At 36.2% G+C, this 13316-nt stretch overlaps 3 protein-coding genes across 3 annotated transcripts; 1 reads left to right on the top strand and 2 right to left on the bottom strand.

Moving 5' to 3' along the window:
* Positions 1 to 6: 6 nt before the first annotated feature.
* LOC106331476 (NAD(P)H dehydrogenase (quinone) FQR1) lies at positions 7 to 1554 on the top strand. The gene is made up of 4 exons (XM_013769843.1): positions 7 to 112; positions 361 to 454; positions 781 to 1043; positions 1135 to 1554. Exons 1-4 carry the CDS (start codon positions 90 to 92, stop codon positions 1370 to 1372), a joined length of 618 nt encoding a protein of 205 aa, XP_013625297.1. The 5' UTR covers positions 7 to 89; the 3' UTR covers positions 1373 to 1554.
* A 3177-nt stretch (positions 1555 to 4731) lies between these two features.
* LOC106329785 (glutathione S-transferase T3-like) lies at positions 4732 to 6095 on the bottom strand. Its single transcript, XM_013768425.1, has 2 exons — positions 5299 to 6095; positions 4732 to 5128 (listed from the first exon to the last, which is right to left on the bottom strand). The coding sequence occupies exons 1-2, from the start codon at positions 6093 to 6095 to the stop codon at positions 4732 to 4734; spliced, it is 1194 nt and encodes a 397-aa protein (XP_013623879.1).
* A 4101-nt stretch (positions 6096 to 10196) lies between these two features.
* Positions 10197 to 12528, bottom strand: LOC106329530 (indole-3-acetic acid-amido synthetase GH3.6). Its single transcript, XM_013768215.1, has 3 exons — positions 12113 to 12528; positions 11074 to 12002; positions 10197 to 10912 (listed from the first exon to the last, which is right to left on the bottom strand). The coding sequence occupies exons 1-3, from the start codon at positions 12436 to 12438 to the stop codon at positions 10329 to 10331; spliced, it is 1839 nt and encodes a 612-aa protein (XP_013623669.1). The 5' UTR covers positions 12439 to 12528; the 3' UTR covers positions 10197 to 10328.
* Positions 12529 to 13316: the final 788 nt, after the last annotated feature.

Below are 13316 nucleotides of genomic sequence, written 5' to 3'. Positions count from 1 at the left end.
CTCTTTCTGCAATCTACTGATTGATCAAACAGATAAATCAAACATTCAGAAAGAAAGCTTCAGAGAGATTCCCCGGAGACACTATTTCGATGGCGACCAAAGTGTATATCGTGTATGTAATAGCACTTGATTTTGCTTCTTCTTCATTGTCGATTCATCCCCCCTAGGATTGCGGATTTTATGTAATCTAGGTCTGAATCGTGGGTTTATAGTTTGATTTACGATTTGGATTGAAGCAATTCGCCATTTTTGTTGGTTTAATTGGTCTTTCGGTTCCGATTTTGATATCTGATACTTAGAGCTACTAGTCAATTGCTTTTTTGTTGGGGTTTGATCTGAAGTTTGAGGTTTTGTTTGCAGGTACTACTCAATGTATGGTCATGTGGAGACATTGGCTGAAGAAATAAGGAAAGGAGCTGCCTCTGTTGAAGGCGTTGAAGCTAAATTATGGCAGGTGACAACTGCTAACTACTCTCTGCTTTAGTCCATAATGGCTTTGTTTTGTTCCAGTGAGAAACTATAGTTAATGGATACACGTGGCTTTTAATACAGTTTATTATAAGTAGTTTGTGTATCTGGGAGAAAGGATAAGACTTTATGTTTCAAGTGATAAATTATGTTTATGAATAGAAGTGGATACAGTGTCCTTTATGTTTGTGTATCTTCCTTCACAGTTACCTTGTTGCAGTTTTATTTTACATGCTGGAATTTACTAATCACAAGTTACCATTAGCCTTATAGCTTTTACAAATCCATGTGAATCATTTTTTTTTCCCACAGGTACCTGAGACACTCCCAGAAGAAGTACTCTCTAAGATGAGCGCACCACCAAAGAGTGAATCCCCAATCATCACCCCCAACGAGCTAACCGAAGCTGATGGCTTTGTCTTTGGATTCCCAACGAGGTTCGGCATGATGGCCGCTCAGTTCAAGGCCTTCTTGGACGCTACCGGTGGACTCTGGAGGACTCAGTCGCTCGCTGGTAAACCAGCTGGTATCTTCTACAGCACTGGCTCTCAAGGTGGTGGCCAAGAAACCACCGCGTAAGTTGTTCTCTCATCTAAACAACAAACCACTTCACTTCATCCATCTCTTGCTTATGTATTAAAACATGTTTTTTTTGGTGATCTGTAGATTGACGGCGATAACTCAGCTCGTTCACCACGGGATGGTGTTTGTGCCCATTGGTTACACATTTGGTGCTGGAATGTTTGAGATGGAGAATGTGAAAGGAGGTAGCCCCTATGGAGCTGGAACATTTGCAGGAGATGGGTCGAGGCAGCCAACGGAGCTGGAGTTGCAGCAAGCGTTTCACCAAGGCAAGTACATTGCAACCATCACCAAGAAGCTCAAGGGATCTACCACTGCTTAGAGCTTTTTAAAAAGAATACATATCAAGAAGGAAAAGAAAACATGACCGGTTTGGTTCTGCTGTTTTATATATACAATCATAGATTCTTTCTCTCTTTTGTGATTTGTTTGGGTTTCATTATCTATCAACTACTTGGTATTATTTCATAGTAATAATAATTCTTGTCTTGGTTTTTACGTATAGATATGTAATGATTTGTACTTGTGTTGCACTCCAATCAAAACTTTCAAAGTAATTATGTTTTATGTTTGGTTCCTCGTATAGCTAGCTTTTGTTTAAGTTGAATTACGCTTCTCCTTAAAGCAGGACGAAAGACGAGTAAGTGAATGGAATTTTCTGTCAGATTAAGAAAAAATTTAAAAGTAATTGATCTCAATGGTAGACCAAAATCTCAGACCCTTATTTTATATGGAACTCACTGTTCAAGGGCCACATTTCTTGGTTATCCCGGAGGAGTGAGAGTGTTCTTGCAAACTATCAATCTGATCCATGTTGACTGGAACAACGAGAGCCAAGGAAAGGTAAGGACATAGACTGATTAAATGGGGGAGGACAGATATAGGCAGAATGTGAAGGTCCTTGGTTTGGGCAAGCAGCGTATTTAGAAGCCTGCTACCGAAATGGAATTCCTCGGTCGAGAACTTTCATTATAAAGCAGAAAACCTAATTGGTTACTTCCAATTACGTAAATCAAATAGTTCAAACCGCACTCAAAAGTAGGGCATTTCTCATTTTTATAGGAACTTCTGCACCAGAAGCCGCTGCCCCCTACTTAGAACGGCCTCTAAGGGGTTGTTGTGTAACAATTGCATAATGTCCACTAGAACGTCCGTGTATTTTATCATCAACTTGATGAATTAATTTCAAGATATAGGGCTAAGAGTGTTCTTGCAAACTATCAATCTGATCCATGTTGACTGGAACAACAAGAGCCAAGGTTTGTGGATACAAGATTTCCCCTGGGAAGATAATGGCAAAGATCTATCTAAAGGTTGCGAACCTGATCTTACTAATTAGTTCACTGTTTCTTGATTAGTTAGTCTATACAAAATGTCGCTTTTCAACAAGTTTGATTGTTCCAGTGCCACAATACTTACAATTTTCTAAAGTTAATGCAGTCTCAAAGCCAGAGCTATGATGAACCATACATATATTTGTTAAAGGAACGGGTAAGCCTCCATTGGCGTTTGATCTTTGCTTAAACTTAAATTGAGTTTCCTTACCAAGATTTCAAATTCAGTGGATTTGTAGGAGTATTAAGAGACACTCAAACAGGAAGTTGTAAATCATAGTATTAAGAACCGCTTGTCAAATAATGAATGTACAAACAAATACCATTTCGCTTATATTATTGAATGCTTTTGTTGATAACAAATCATATATAAGATTAGGATTGATTGAATGCTTTTGTTGATAACAATTCATATAGTATAATATTACGATTGTACAACTACCATATAAAATATGTTAAACCATCACATCACACTCGTATGATTTGGTAGCTTCTCTTTCTTCTATTCCACCAGTGGTAAATTTCCACAACTGATATATATATATATGTTGTTGTCTTGTTGACCGTGGACTAACTAACCAAGTTGATTACGCAATTAAATACAAATTATGACAAAAGAAGACGTATACTACGATAAAATATTAGCAGTAGACCAGTAGTGGTCACTAGACACACAAACATTGCAGTGTTATGTTTGTTGTTTGCATGTGTCACAGTATGTATGGATGTATATAATATAAAGGATATTGCACATATATACACTTCTCTTTCATTGTCCAAATCTAATACAGCCCATGACGAACATTTTTGTGGTTATACTATCCTGATCAATAATTTTATACTTATCATGTATTCATGTTATTGTCCTGATGCAAAGAAAAAATGAAATAATTTGAAACTAGAGACAAAAAAAAGTGAAATGCAGAACGCACAATAGAATGTTGTCTACTTCTGCAGTACTACAGGGCCAATATATCTCATTATCTCCTACCCGAGCCACAATATTAGCCCAGACAGAGAACAAAGCTTTGATGTACCGCAAGTGCGGGATGCCTTATAGGGTCAGTCAAAAGTCAACAAGTTTTTAGCCACACGTGTTAGCATATTTGAGAAATTGTCGGATTGGCCACGTGAGAAATCCAGCAAAGAACCGACATTCGGTTTGTGCCATCTGAAATTTTATGTTCTGCTTACCAGATCATTGAAGTTTTTGTTCTTCTCTTTGTCGCCCAAGAAAATGATATGTGGAAATTGTGCTGGTTGCAATGTTAGGTAAACAAAAGAGTGTTGACAAAAAAATAAGGTAAACTAAAGACTTTCACGATACTGTTTGTTTTTTAGTGAGGTCAAATGTTTGCAATAATGCTTTTGTGAATGTTATCATTCTCCTCGTAGCTTTGTATAATCAATTTATTCTAAACTATTACTAAGAGCATGTTTAACCCTTAGAGCCAAAGTCGGTCTCTTAATAAATTTTTAGTAATTAATCATAGTTAAGAGTTTGATCTTAAGAGACATCTATTTTGTTAGCTCCAATGGTAAGTTTTTAATTAGGGGTTCTTAAGAAAAAAAAATTATTTAACTTAAATTTTTTAAAGAGAAAATTTATTTATTAAATTAAACATATTAAAATAAACATATTAAAACATTAATTTTTAAAAAGAACCTCTTCACGATTTCTTTCGATGTAAGCTCGTTTTTTTCTTTTTTTCTTTTCTTCTTCTTGATTACCATAATTATTGGTAAAATTCTCGAAACTTTGCTCAAAATGTTGTTCAAAATTTTGATCAAAATGTTGGTCAAAATATTGATCAAATTTTTCGTCCAATTTTTCATCATCCAATCCCTCGAAAGGATTTTGTGAAGAAGATGCCATATGGAAAGAGAATTTTTTTTTTGTTAAACGTTTGGAACAAGAATTGTTTGAAATGATAATAGAGAAAGGGAGAACAAGCGTAATTTGAAAAATGTGACTGATTCAAACTGAGAATATAAAAAAGGAGAGAAGAAGAGTTTGTGTTTCTTGAATGAGAGAAGCAGAGTTGTGTTTCTTGAATGAGAGAATACGAGTTGTGTTTCTTGAATGAGAGAATAAGAGTTGTGTTGTAGAATGAGAATTAGTTCTTAATTTATAGAACAAGAGAACCAAAAGTACAAGACTACCATACCAATAATACAAGACTACCAACTCTCGTGACTACACAAACATACAAAATGCATGCCTACAAAATAATCCAAGAGTCTCGTGACTGGTGACTACACAAACATACAAAATGCATGTCATACAATCCGTGACCTGCAAGAACCAAAATACAACATACAGGAGCCTGTCCGTGACCTTCCTCTCTCAGCTTCTTCTCTTCCTCTTCTTACCATCACCCTTAGAAGATTGGCCTACTTCTAGCTTGATTCCCGAGTTCAGTACCTTGAACTTCTCCTCTCTCAGCTTCTTCTCTTCCTGTTCCATCCTTTTCAGCATCCTTCTGAACTCAGGTTCGATGTCCTCAACCGATTCCTCCACCCTAATCAAGTACCCCATGTTTCTCCTGTATTCTTCAAAGCTCAACTCCACCATATCTTTTTCTTCTTCTTCTTCATCTGATATCTCCACCACTTCAACTTCAGTTGGTGTGCTATCCGCAACATCATCATCTGTATCTTCTTGTGGGAGAGGCGGTATGATTCCTCTTGCTGAGAGGCCACAAACAATCGGTTTTCTTGCTTCCATTTCGGTTTCTCTTCCCCTGAAAAACAAAAAAGTAAAACCATCAACTTATATTTAAAAGACTGATAACATTGATCACAAAGATTATTATATTACACATCAACTTATATTTCTAAGCAAGATTGATAACATTTATCACAAAGACTACTAATTGACTAACATTGATCTACTTATATTTTAAAGGATTACATTGACAACATTTCAGTAATCAGTTTGTTCTTAAGTGCCACTTCTAATTCACTAAGTGGCTCTGTTTTTGCAAGCAAACTGTCAAGCAGTTTGGTCTTGCTAAGCTTATCCTTCATAATTAAGTCCTTCGCCTTTATCTCCCACATTTGCCGCAACTCTTGCAGATTCTTCCCTTCTTCTCCCATTGGCCTTTTAGCCTTCGTCTTTGCTGCCTTAACACCCATAGGCCTAGCCATTGGTTCATCCTCTCCATTGACACTGGGCATAGATGCTGATGACTGAAAAGATTGTTCTTCCCCCACCCTCTTTCTTTTTGACCCAGAGCTTTGTTGCCTACTTCCATAAGTCCCACACCATTTCTGATCATTCCTAAGCTCCCTCCAGGCATGCTCTAACGAGAACTTCACCTTGTAATCGTTAAAGAAAATTTCATGTGCAGCCTTCAGAACATCATCTTCACTCTGGCCACTGGTCCTCTGTTTTGTTGCAGCGTCATATGAACCCACGAACTTACAGACACCCTCATTTATCTTCCCCCACCTTTGCTTACAGTGGCTTTGCTCTCTCTTAGCCAAACCAATCACCTTGGGACTTGCATTATAATAAGCGGCAATCCTCTTCCAAAAGGTTCCTGCTCTTTGCTCATTTCCAACTAGTGGATCCTTGGAGGTGTTCAACCATGCACTGATGAGGACCAGGTCTTCAGCTATTGACCACTTGCACCTTTGCTTACGGTCCTCACCATTTTGTGCACGTGAAGCAGAACCTCCAAGGTCTGGACTAGGTAAAGAACTCATAAACGGAGTTGGGTATTCATGGTTAGGTAGTTGACTGTTTAGTAGGTGTACAAAGCCAGAAGACTGGCTTTGATGAGAATCCATACAGAGAAGAGTTAGAGAAAAGATGAAGAAGATGAAGTTTATGAAGTAAACGAAGTTAAAGGAAGCTTTAATAGAGGAAAGTAGATGAAGTTTTAATGTTGCTTTTAATTTCTTTTAATTGCTTTAGGAAGTAGTTGTTTGTTGTAGATTTGTTTATATGAAGTTTTAATGTTTGTATATGTTTTTATGTTTCTATCTAACAAAGGACACACCATAAATGACAGACATCAAGAAACACGACTTTAATATAAAGGACTTTTTATGATTTAGATTTCAAATTACGTATTGCATTTTTGAATTGATCAGCAAAAAGAAACATCAAATCGGAGATGTGTGAATGCTTTAACAAGATGAAAACATGATGATTATACATAGAGCAAACAAGCAAACAAACTAATAAGCGATCAAAGAAAGAAAGAACAATTCACAGGATGCAAAATTAATCAGCATGGGAAAGCAATTCAAAGAACAACTCAGGTTTATTTCTATGTTTATCTACCTCTCGCAAACATCAAACAACATCTATATGTAAATAAAAAGACCAGAAGCTTACCAGATGTTCTGTCTGTAGAATGACTCTTCCTGCGGCCCCCTCTGTGATTCAGTACAACCCTCTTCAGAACTTAAAAAGAGGAACAACAAAGCATCAACACTCTTCACAACCAGATTCAACTTATATGAATTCAAATTCACCACAAGCTTACCTAAATCTTCTTCTGTATGATGAATCTTGTTGTGGCTACCTCTTTGATTCACGCGATCACACTTGAGAACCTCAAAAACGCACAAAACATCACATTATGTTCGACCCTGAATCTAACCAACTCAACACACATGCATGTCCTATAAACGATGAAAAAAACACAGTTTACCTTTTGTTCTTCAACTCCGAGATACACGAAAACAGAATAGCTCCTATCTCTACTTCTTTCTAACCGATTTGGCTCACCTGAAGACAAATAAATCATCAAATCAGTTCTTATTAGGGTTTCAATTCGAGGGTTTGATGACAATATAGGAAGACGATAGAGCAAGAAGAGGATAGAGGAAGAACAGAAGACGATTGAGGGAGATCATACCTTCGACGATGTGGTCTGATGGGAGCTTTGCTTCGCCGGGTCCGCAAACACGGCCACCGAGTCGAAGAAGATGAAGAGATCTCTCTCGCGGCTGATTTTGGCTGGATTTGGTCGGAGAAGAACGAATTCTCTGTGAGAAAGGAGAGAGAGAGAGAGAGAGAGACGAAAAGACAGTCACAAGAGGCGCCTCCTCCGTAGGGTTTTCTGGAACCCAGCTCTTACCACATTTTTTTTTTTTTTAATTTTAAAATGGCATTTTGGGTTTAGAGCCCAACTAAGATCCAGCGTTAAACACGCTCTAAGTGTTTGACTATATTTTATTTTAAAAATTGATCAACTACCAAATTAAAAGATAAACTGAAAAGCAAACTTCATCTTCATACAAATTATTACAAAAACTAAACAGAACCTTAAGCTTAAACAATCATTTTGATAAACTTGCCGTACTATTCGACACTTGTGTAGTTTTTTGAATTATGTTAGAACCCGGTATTTGTTTCTAACGACTACTTACACACTGAGAAAATTCCAGAAGAGTCTTTTAATGTATTTTGTTAATTTTTTTTTTTTTCTTAAGATGTTTCGACTTTAGCTTTCTAACTTAAACATTTTAATAAACAATGTCAGAAGCGATTGTGAATATTGTATGTTGTTTTCTGTGGCACATAAATAAAATATTTAAATCTCATAAAATAGCATTTCTTCCTCTCTTTTTTAAGACCTTTTCCATTATGTTGGAGTTTTGAATAGTTTCCTTTACTCAGAATTGAGTCTGTTACGTGTGAAAGAAAAAAACAATGTTAGGCCAGTTTTGTGGTCTCTGACACACAGGCAGGGCGGTGCCTGATACCAAGCAGATCAAGCATTGGCTTTGGGGTCAACAAGAGAATATTTATTTTAGGGGCCAAGAATAAGCGAAGTTTTTTTAAATATTTTCATGTTTTATTTAGATCATGGGTAAAAAAATTTTTTAAATATTTTCATGTTTTATTTAGATCATGGGTAAAAAAATTTTTTTGCTTCTGGGCCCGAAATTGTTATGTCCGGCCCTGCACACAGGGAGCAATTGTTCTCACAACTTGGCGAAATTTCATCATGTTTAATTGATACTTACAAGACGATATGTATATTCATATACTATATGTGCACTATGAAGATTCAATAATAATTTATTGTCATGTGTGCTACCTCTGACGTTAATGTGGATTAAGGTGATGGAATACTTGCTCGAGTTATATAATAGTTTGGAAATGCAGGACATTATTATATTACACGACATAAAGTGTCGGATCTACTACATACATATTATTTATTTAATTAACTCAGTAGTATTCTTTAACGCCAAAATATACTATTTACAAACGCAGCGGTTGCGGTTGCGGAAGTTTGCGGATGCGAGTGGCTGCGGTTTCTAGCGATTTTAAGAGATTTGTACGACTGATCATGCGGTTAGAAATTGATGCGTTTGCGGGATACTTATGACTGTTTAACTACCAAATGCAGCAGCGGTTAAATAATAAATTAATAATATTTACATTTTATATAATTATAAAAATATCAAAAATCACAATATTATAATAAATATAAAAATTATATTTAGAAAGTTATAGTTTTAAATTTTTAAAAAGTTATAGAAAATATTTTTATTTTAAAATTTTATAATATTAATTAAAATATAATAGATATATTTTAGTATTTTTATAATTCTAATTTAAAATTTTTATTGAATATTTTTAATTTTGTATTTATATTGTTTAAAAAAAAAGAAAAAAATTTATCCTCCCACAACCGCAAACGGTAGCTGGAACCCGCTTTTGAATTTATAAGGTTTATAACGATTTGAAACGGTTTAGAGTGATTTGAGTGATTGTTGCAAAACACCAATAACCGCTACCAACTGCAGAAGCCCATGGCAACGGGAAAACGAGAGGGCCTGACTGGTTCAAACGCAGCGGTTGCGGTTGCGGTTGCGGGAGTTTGCGGATGCGGGTGGTTACGGTTTCTAACGGTTTTAAGAGATTTGTACGACTGGTTTTGCGGTTAAAAATTGGTGCGTTTGCGGGATACTTATGACTGGTTAACTACCATATACAGCAGCGGTTAAATAATAAATTAACAATATTTACATTTTATATAATTATAAGAACATCAAAAATCATAATATTATAATAAATATGAAATTTATATTAAAAATTATAGTTTTAAATTTTTAAAAATTATAGACAATAATTTTATTTTAAAATTTTATAATATTAATTAAAATATAATAGATATATTTTAGTATTTTTATAATTCCAATTTAAAATTTTTATTGAATATTTTTATTTTTGTATTTATATGGTTTAAAAAAAAATTATCCTCCCGCAACCGCAAACGCTAGCTGGAACCAACTTTTGATTTTAAAAGGTTCGGAGCGGTTTGAAGCGATTTGTACCGGTTTGTATGATTGTTTCGAAACGCTGTCAACCGCTACTAACCGCAAAAGCTGCGTTTGCGGGTGGTAGCGGAGAAACCAGTCAGCCCTTTACTCGATCCTTGAATCTTTGATGATTCTTGTTCATCTCTGATCTCTCGATGGTATATCTATGAAAAACTATAGTTTACTAGAAGGTAGAAACACATACAGTCAGAGTAGATTATTATGGCTTTCTAATGATATTTATTTTTGAAACATACATGCGTGTTTACAAGTAATGTTCTCATATTATTTATATATATATATATATATGCTTGATATGTTAATAATTCTTTTCTTTTTAACAAATTCACCCTAGCAAATCAATTGCAAGTTTGACTCCAAAAAAGCAGATCAATTGCAAAAAAGAATTAAAAATAAAATTGGATTACAGAAACATAAATATGATTAGGACTAATTAAGCATATGATTAGGACTATGCCTAGTATTTTAAAGCGGCAAAGCAATAAAAATAAATTAAGCTTGAAATTAAAATTAAAATTAGATAGACAGACAAAATGATTACACACTTTTCTCGATATTCATCTGATTACAAAAACAGTTCAAATTGGCCTCTGCCTCATACATAGTCTCTTTTTCCTCAAAGTTATCTCATTAGTTACTTCCCCATTGCTTGTGACCAGGGATCCATTTTGGACACTTGGGGCTGAAGTAAGTCTTAACAACCCTAGAATTCAAAAGCTCAATGATCGGAGCAAACTTCACACACCTAGGTGTCTTGTACTGATTGATCGATGCCCCTAGGCTTATCGCATAATCCATGAGCTTATCAAAAGTCCCTGACTCGACTACCTTGATCTCCAACGGTCCAATGGACTTATCACTGACCCTTCCTTGTCTATAGACACTGTTAAGTGATTCCTCTATGGTTAAACAACAATCCTCCAAGACCGAGGGAGGAACCGGCGTGCCACCGTTCAAACAAAGCTCCCAGAACAAGACATAGTGGCCTGGGATAGATGATGTGTCTGCATAGCTAGTGTACTCGGAGAGTGAAGCATCGAACGGAACAAGGTGTGTTACCGCGTTTTTAACTGCGTTTTGAAGCTCGACCTCGTCAGTTTTGTCAGAATCAATGCTTAGGACCACGTTCTTGCGGCATATGAAGTTGAACTGAGGTGCATTGTTCTTGAAACCAGCCACTCTTAGGACATCACCAACTCTGTATCGATACAATCCTGAAAATAATATCACAAAACAACACAACATTCAACATATTTTCAGTGTTCTGTAAACAAATTTAAAGTAACATTTTTGACAAAAAAAAAAAAAGTAACCTTCTATATTTTTTTTTTGTTACAAAAATCAATAAATTTAGATGTAATTTTCTTTTGTTTACCGGCATAGGTGGTGACGACAAGCTCATACTCCTGACCAAGCTTAACATCAACGAGATCAACAAGCTCTTGCTGTTCTTTCTCAGTGAGTGCTTTTGGAAGACTGATGGAACTAGTGACTCCACTATTCCTATGAACCGGCAAGAACTCGAAATAGGCCATAGTCGGTATGAGAGTGTAAGAGACCTCGCTTGGTTTGCAAAGCGGCCTGAGATTCACACCAAAGTAACACTCGGAAGAAGCATACATTGTGCAAACAAGAGGCAAACCATTGCTGTAATAATCCAAAGTTGGAATATACTGTGACATTGTCCCAGTCACAATCACATCCACATACTTTGTGTTTGGCCAAAGCCTAGTGATGATCCCTTGCCAAGAGGTCTTCCTGCATTCGGTTTCGACGAAATCAGCAAGCTTTGGATCCGGTTTAAGAATCTCCTCGACCGCCTCACGAACCGAAAGATCGGTTATCTCCGAGTTAAGTGTACCGGTTCTAATATCATGGACTAGCTCAGGCCAATGTTTCTCAAGAAACTTGATAGCTCTGATGAAACCAGAGGCAAAGACAGCGCCGACACGAAGTACCTCATTGTGTTGGCATAAACCACAGAGCATTTGAGAGTACATACTCTGGTAAGAGTCAGGGCAAAGGATGGTTTGGTTAGGGCTTGTGTAGTTGGTGTAAGGGTCATAGGGTCTGTTTTTGAAGTGGGAAGATTTGTAGTAACTGGTTAAGACAGGACGAGCAGGGAGACCACCTGGCGTCTTGGATTCGGATTTGATGAAGAGAAAGTACATTCCTTTGCCTTTGTCGAGACCAGGAACAAACTGGCTCATCACAGGCATCAAGAGACTGTAGAGAAGTGATCTTCTATCTAGCTCCTCTTCAATTGTTGGCATCAGTTTCCTCTCTCCACCAGATGTTCCAGAACTGTTTGAAAGTGATAGACAAAGACCCAATAAAGATTCGAATTTTAAATCTCAGCCAAAGTGACGGAACCGAGCAAAAACAGAGTAAAAACAGAGCAGCAGTGGACAAACCTGGTGAGGAACTCGGAGATGGGGCTAGAACAGAGGATTTGAGACTTATCGCCATTAGAGATTCTGTTGATATCAGGCTGAATATCTTCGTAGGTTACGACAGGCATGACGTGTTTGAAAGACTCGCGGTCGGTTCGTCCTTGGAGGCCGTGTCGTTTGAGGTACTCAACGTCAGCATTGCGTGAAAGGATCTCCTCAAGAACCCGTCTCTGGACATCGTCTGCGTTCGAGGTCACTTCCTCGATGAATTGGAGTTTGTTTTTGTTCTTCTCCGCGAGAGTCTGATCAGAAAGCTCCGAAACTGCAAGCTCTGGTGCCTCAGGCATCGTTTAAGTTTTACCTTGTTGTGGTTTCAAAGATCTAAATGAGAGAATTTGAGAAAGAGAGTGTAAATGGTGAACAATCTTGGTCTGGTCTTAGAGCTTTAAGGGTGTGAGGAAGAATGGGAAATAAAGGGTTTGATATATATAGAGGCAATGAGGAAGATGGTGAAGACGTTGTCGAAGGGTATAAAGGTCAAATAACAGTATGTTATATCCAGGATTTAAGTGCACGGCTTACTATTCGTGTTTAACTTGATTTAAACTATTATATTTAGTTTCAATATAAAGTAGTAGTATATTTTTATTTTGTAATGGTCAATACCCATAATGCATTGATTAATATTTTAAGGAAATTCAAACTATATAGTAGTACTCTCTGATTCGCCCACTTTATTTTCAGCTGATAAAATTATTTCATTTGTTGTGACAAAAATGATTTCATTTACATTCTGTTTGGTTTCGATTTTGTTTGATTTGGGTAAAAATATTATCTATCATATTTTTAAAGCATGTGCAACAAAAATTTCAGTTCTTATTATATTTCGATCTATCTGGGGTGATTACACTCTTAAGTTTCAATTTTCAAAATAATATAAGTTTTTTTTTTTTTTTTTTTTTGCTAAAATTTGGAATAATATAAGTTTTTAACAAACATTAGTTTGATTTCATGTTAAACTTTTAGGTTTGATATAGTTCAGCTTTCCCATTAGACTACTACGGTAAAACTAAGAATTTCTTCTTTTTTCTAAAGTAAAAAACATAAGAGCAATAATCTTACAGAAGAGATGAGATGCAAACAGAACCTTATTATGAGAGATACAAAACGGGCATAAATGTGGGCACAGATTTTATAACGGGATTTTTACCCGGTTGACCAGGAC

The sequence above is a fragment of the Brassica oleracea genome, chromosome C3 (genome assembly GCF_000695525.1).
Source record: "Brassica oleracea var. oleracea cultivar TO1000 chromosome C3, BOL, whole genome shotgun sequence".
Classification (NCBI taxonomy): domain Eukaryota; kingdom Viridiplantae; phylum Streptophyta; class Magnoliopsida; order Brassicales; family Brassicaceae; genus Brassica; species Brassica oleracea.
The sequence above is the reverse complement of the archived record's forward strand: the minus strand, read 5'-3'. Positions and strand labels throughout refer to the sequence as shown.

Bases quoted from the DNA above. Each gene is read 5' to 3' on its own strand.
- LOC106329530 (XM_013768215.1), bottom strand. From the start codon at position 12,438: ATGCCTGAGGCACCAGAGCTTGCAGTTTCGGAGCTTTCTGATCAGACT. The intron at 12,003-12,112 runs GTTTGTCCACTG...ACTTTCAAACAG, and splicing joins ATCTCCGAGTTCCTCACCAG to TTCTGGAACATCTGGTGGAG. The intron at 10,913-11,073 runs GTAAACAAAAGA...TATTATTTTCAG, and splicing joins TGTCGTCACCACCTATGCCG to GATTGTATCGATACAGAGTT.
- LOC106329785 (XM_013768425.1), bottom strand. From the start codon at position 6,095: ATGAGTTCTTTACCTAGTCCAGACCTTGGAGGTTCTGCTTCACGTGCA. The intron at 5,129-5,298 runs GTAATCCTTTAA...TTTGTTTTTCAG, and splicing joins ATTACTGAAATGTTGTCAAT to GGGAAGAGAAACCGAAATGG.
- LOC106331476 (XM_013769843.1), top strand. From the start codon at position 90: ATGGCGACCAAAGTGTATATCGT. The intron at 113-360 runs GTATGTAATAGC...TTTTGTTTGCAG, and splicing joins GCGACCAAAGTGTATATCGT to GTACTACTCAATGTATGGTC. The intron at 455-780 runs GTGACAACTGCT...TTTTTCCCACAG, and splicing joins TTGAAGCTAAATTATGGCAG to GTACCTGAGACACTCCCAGA.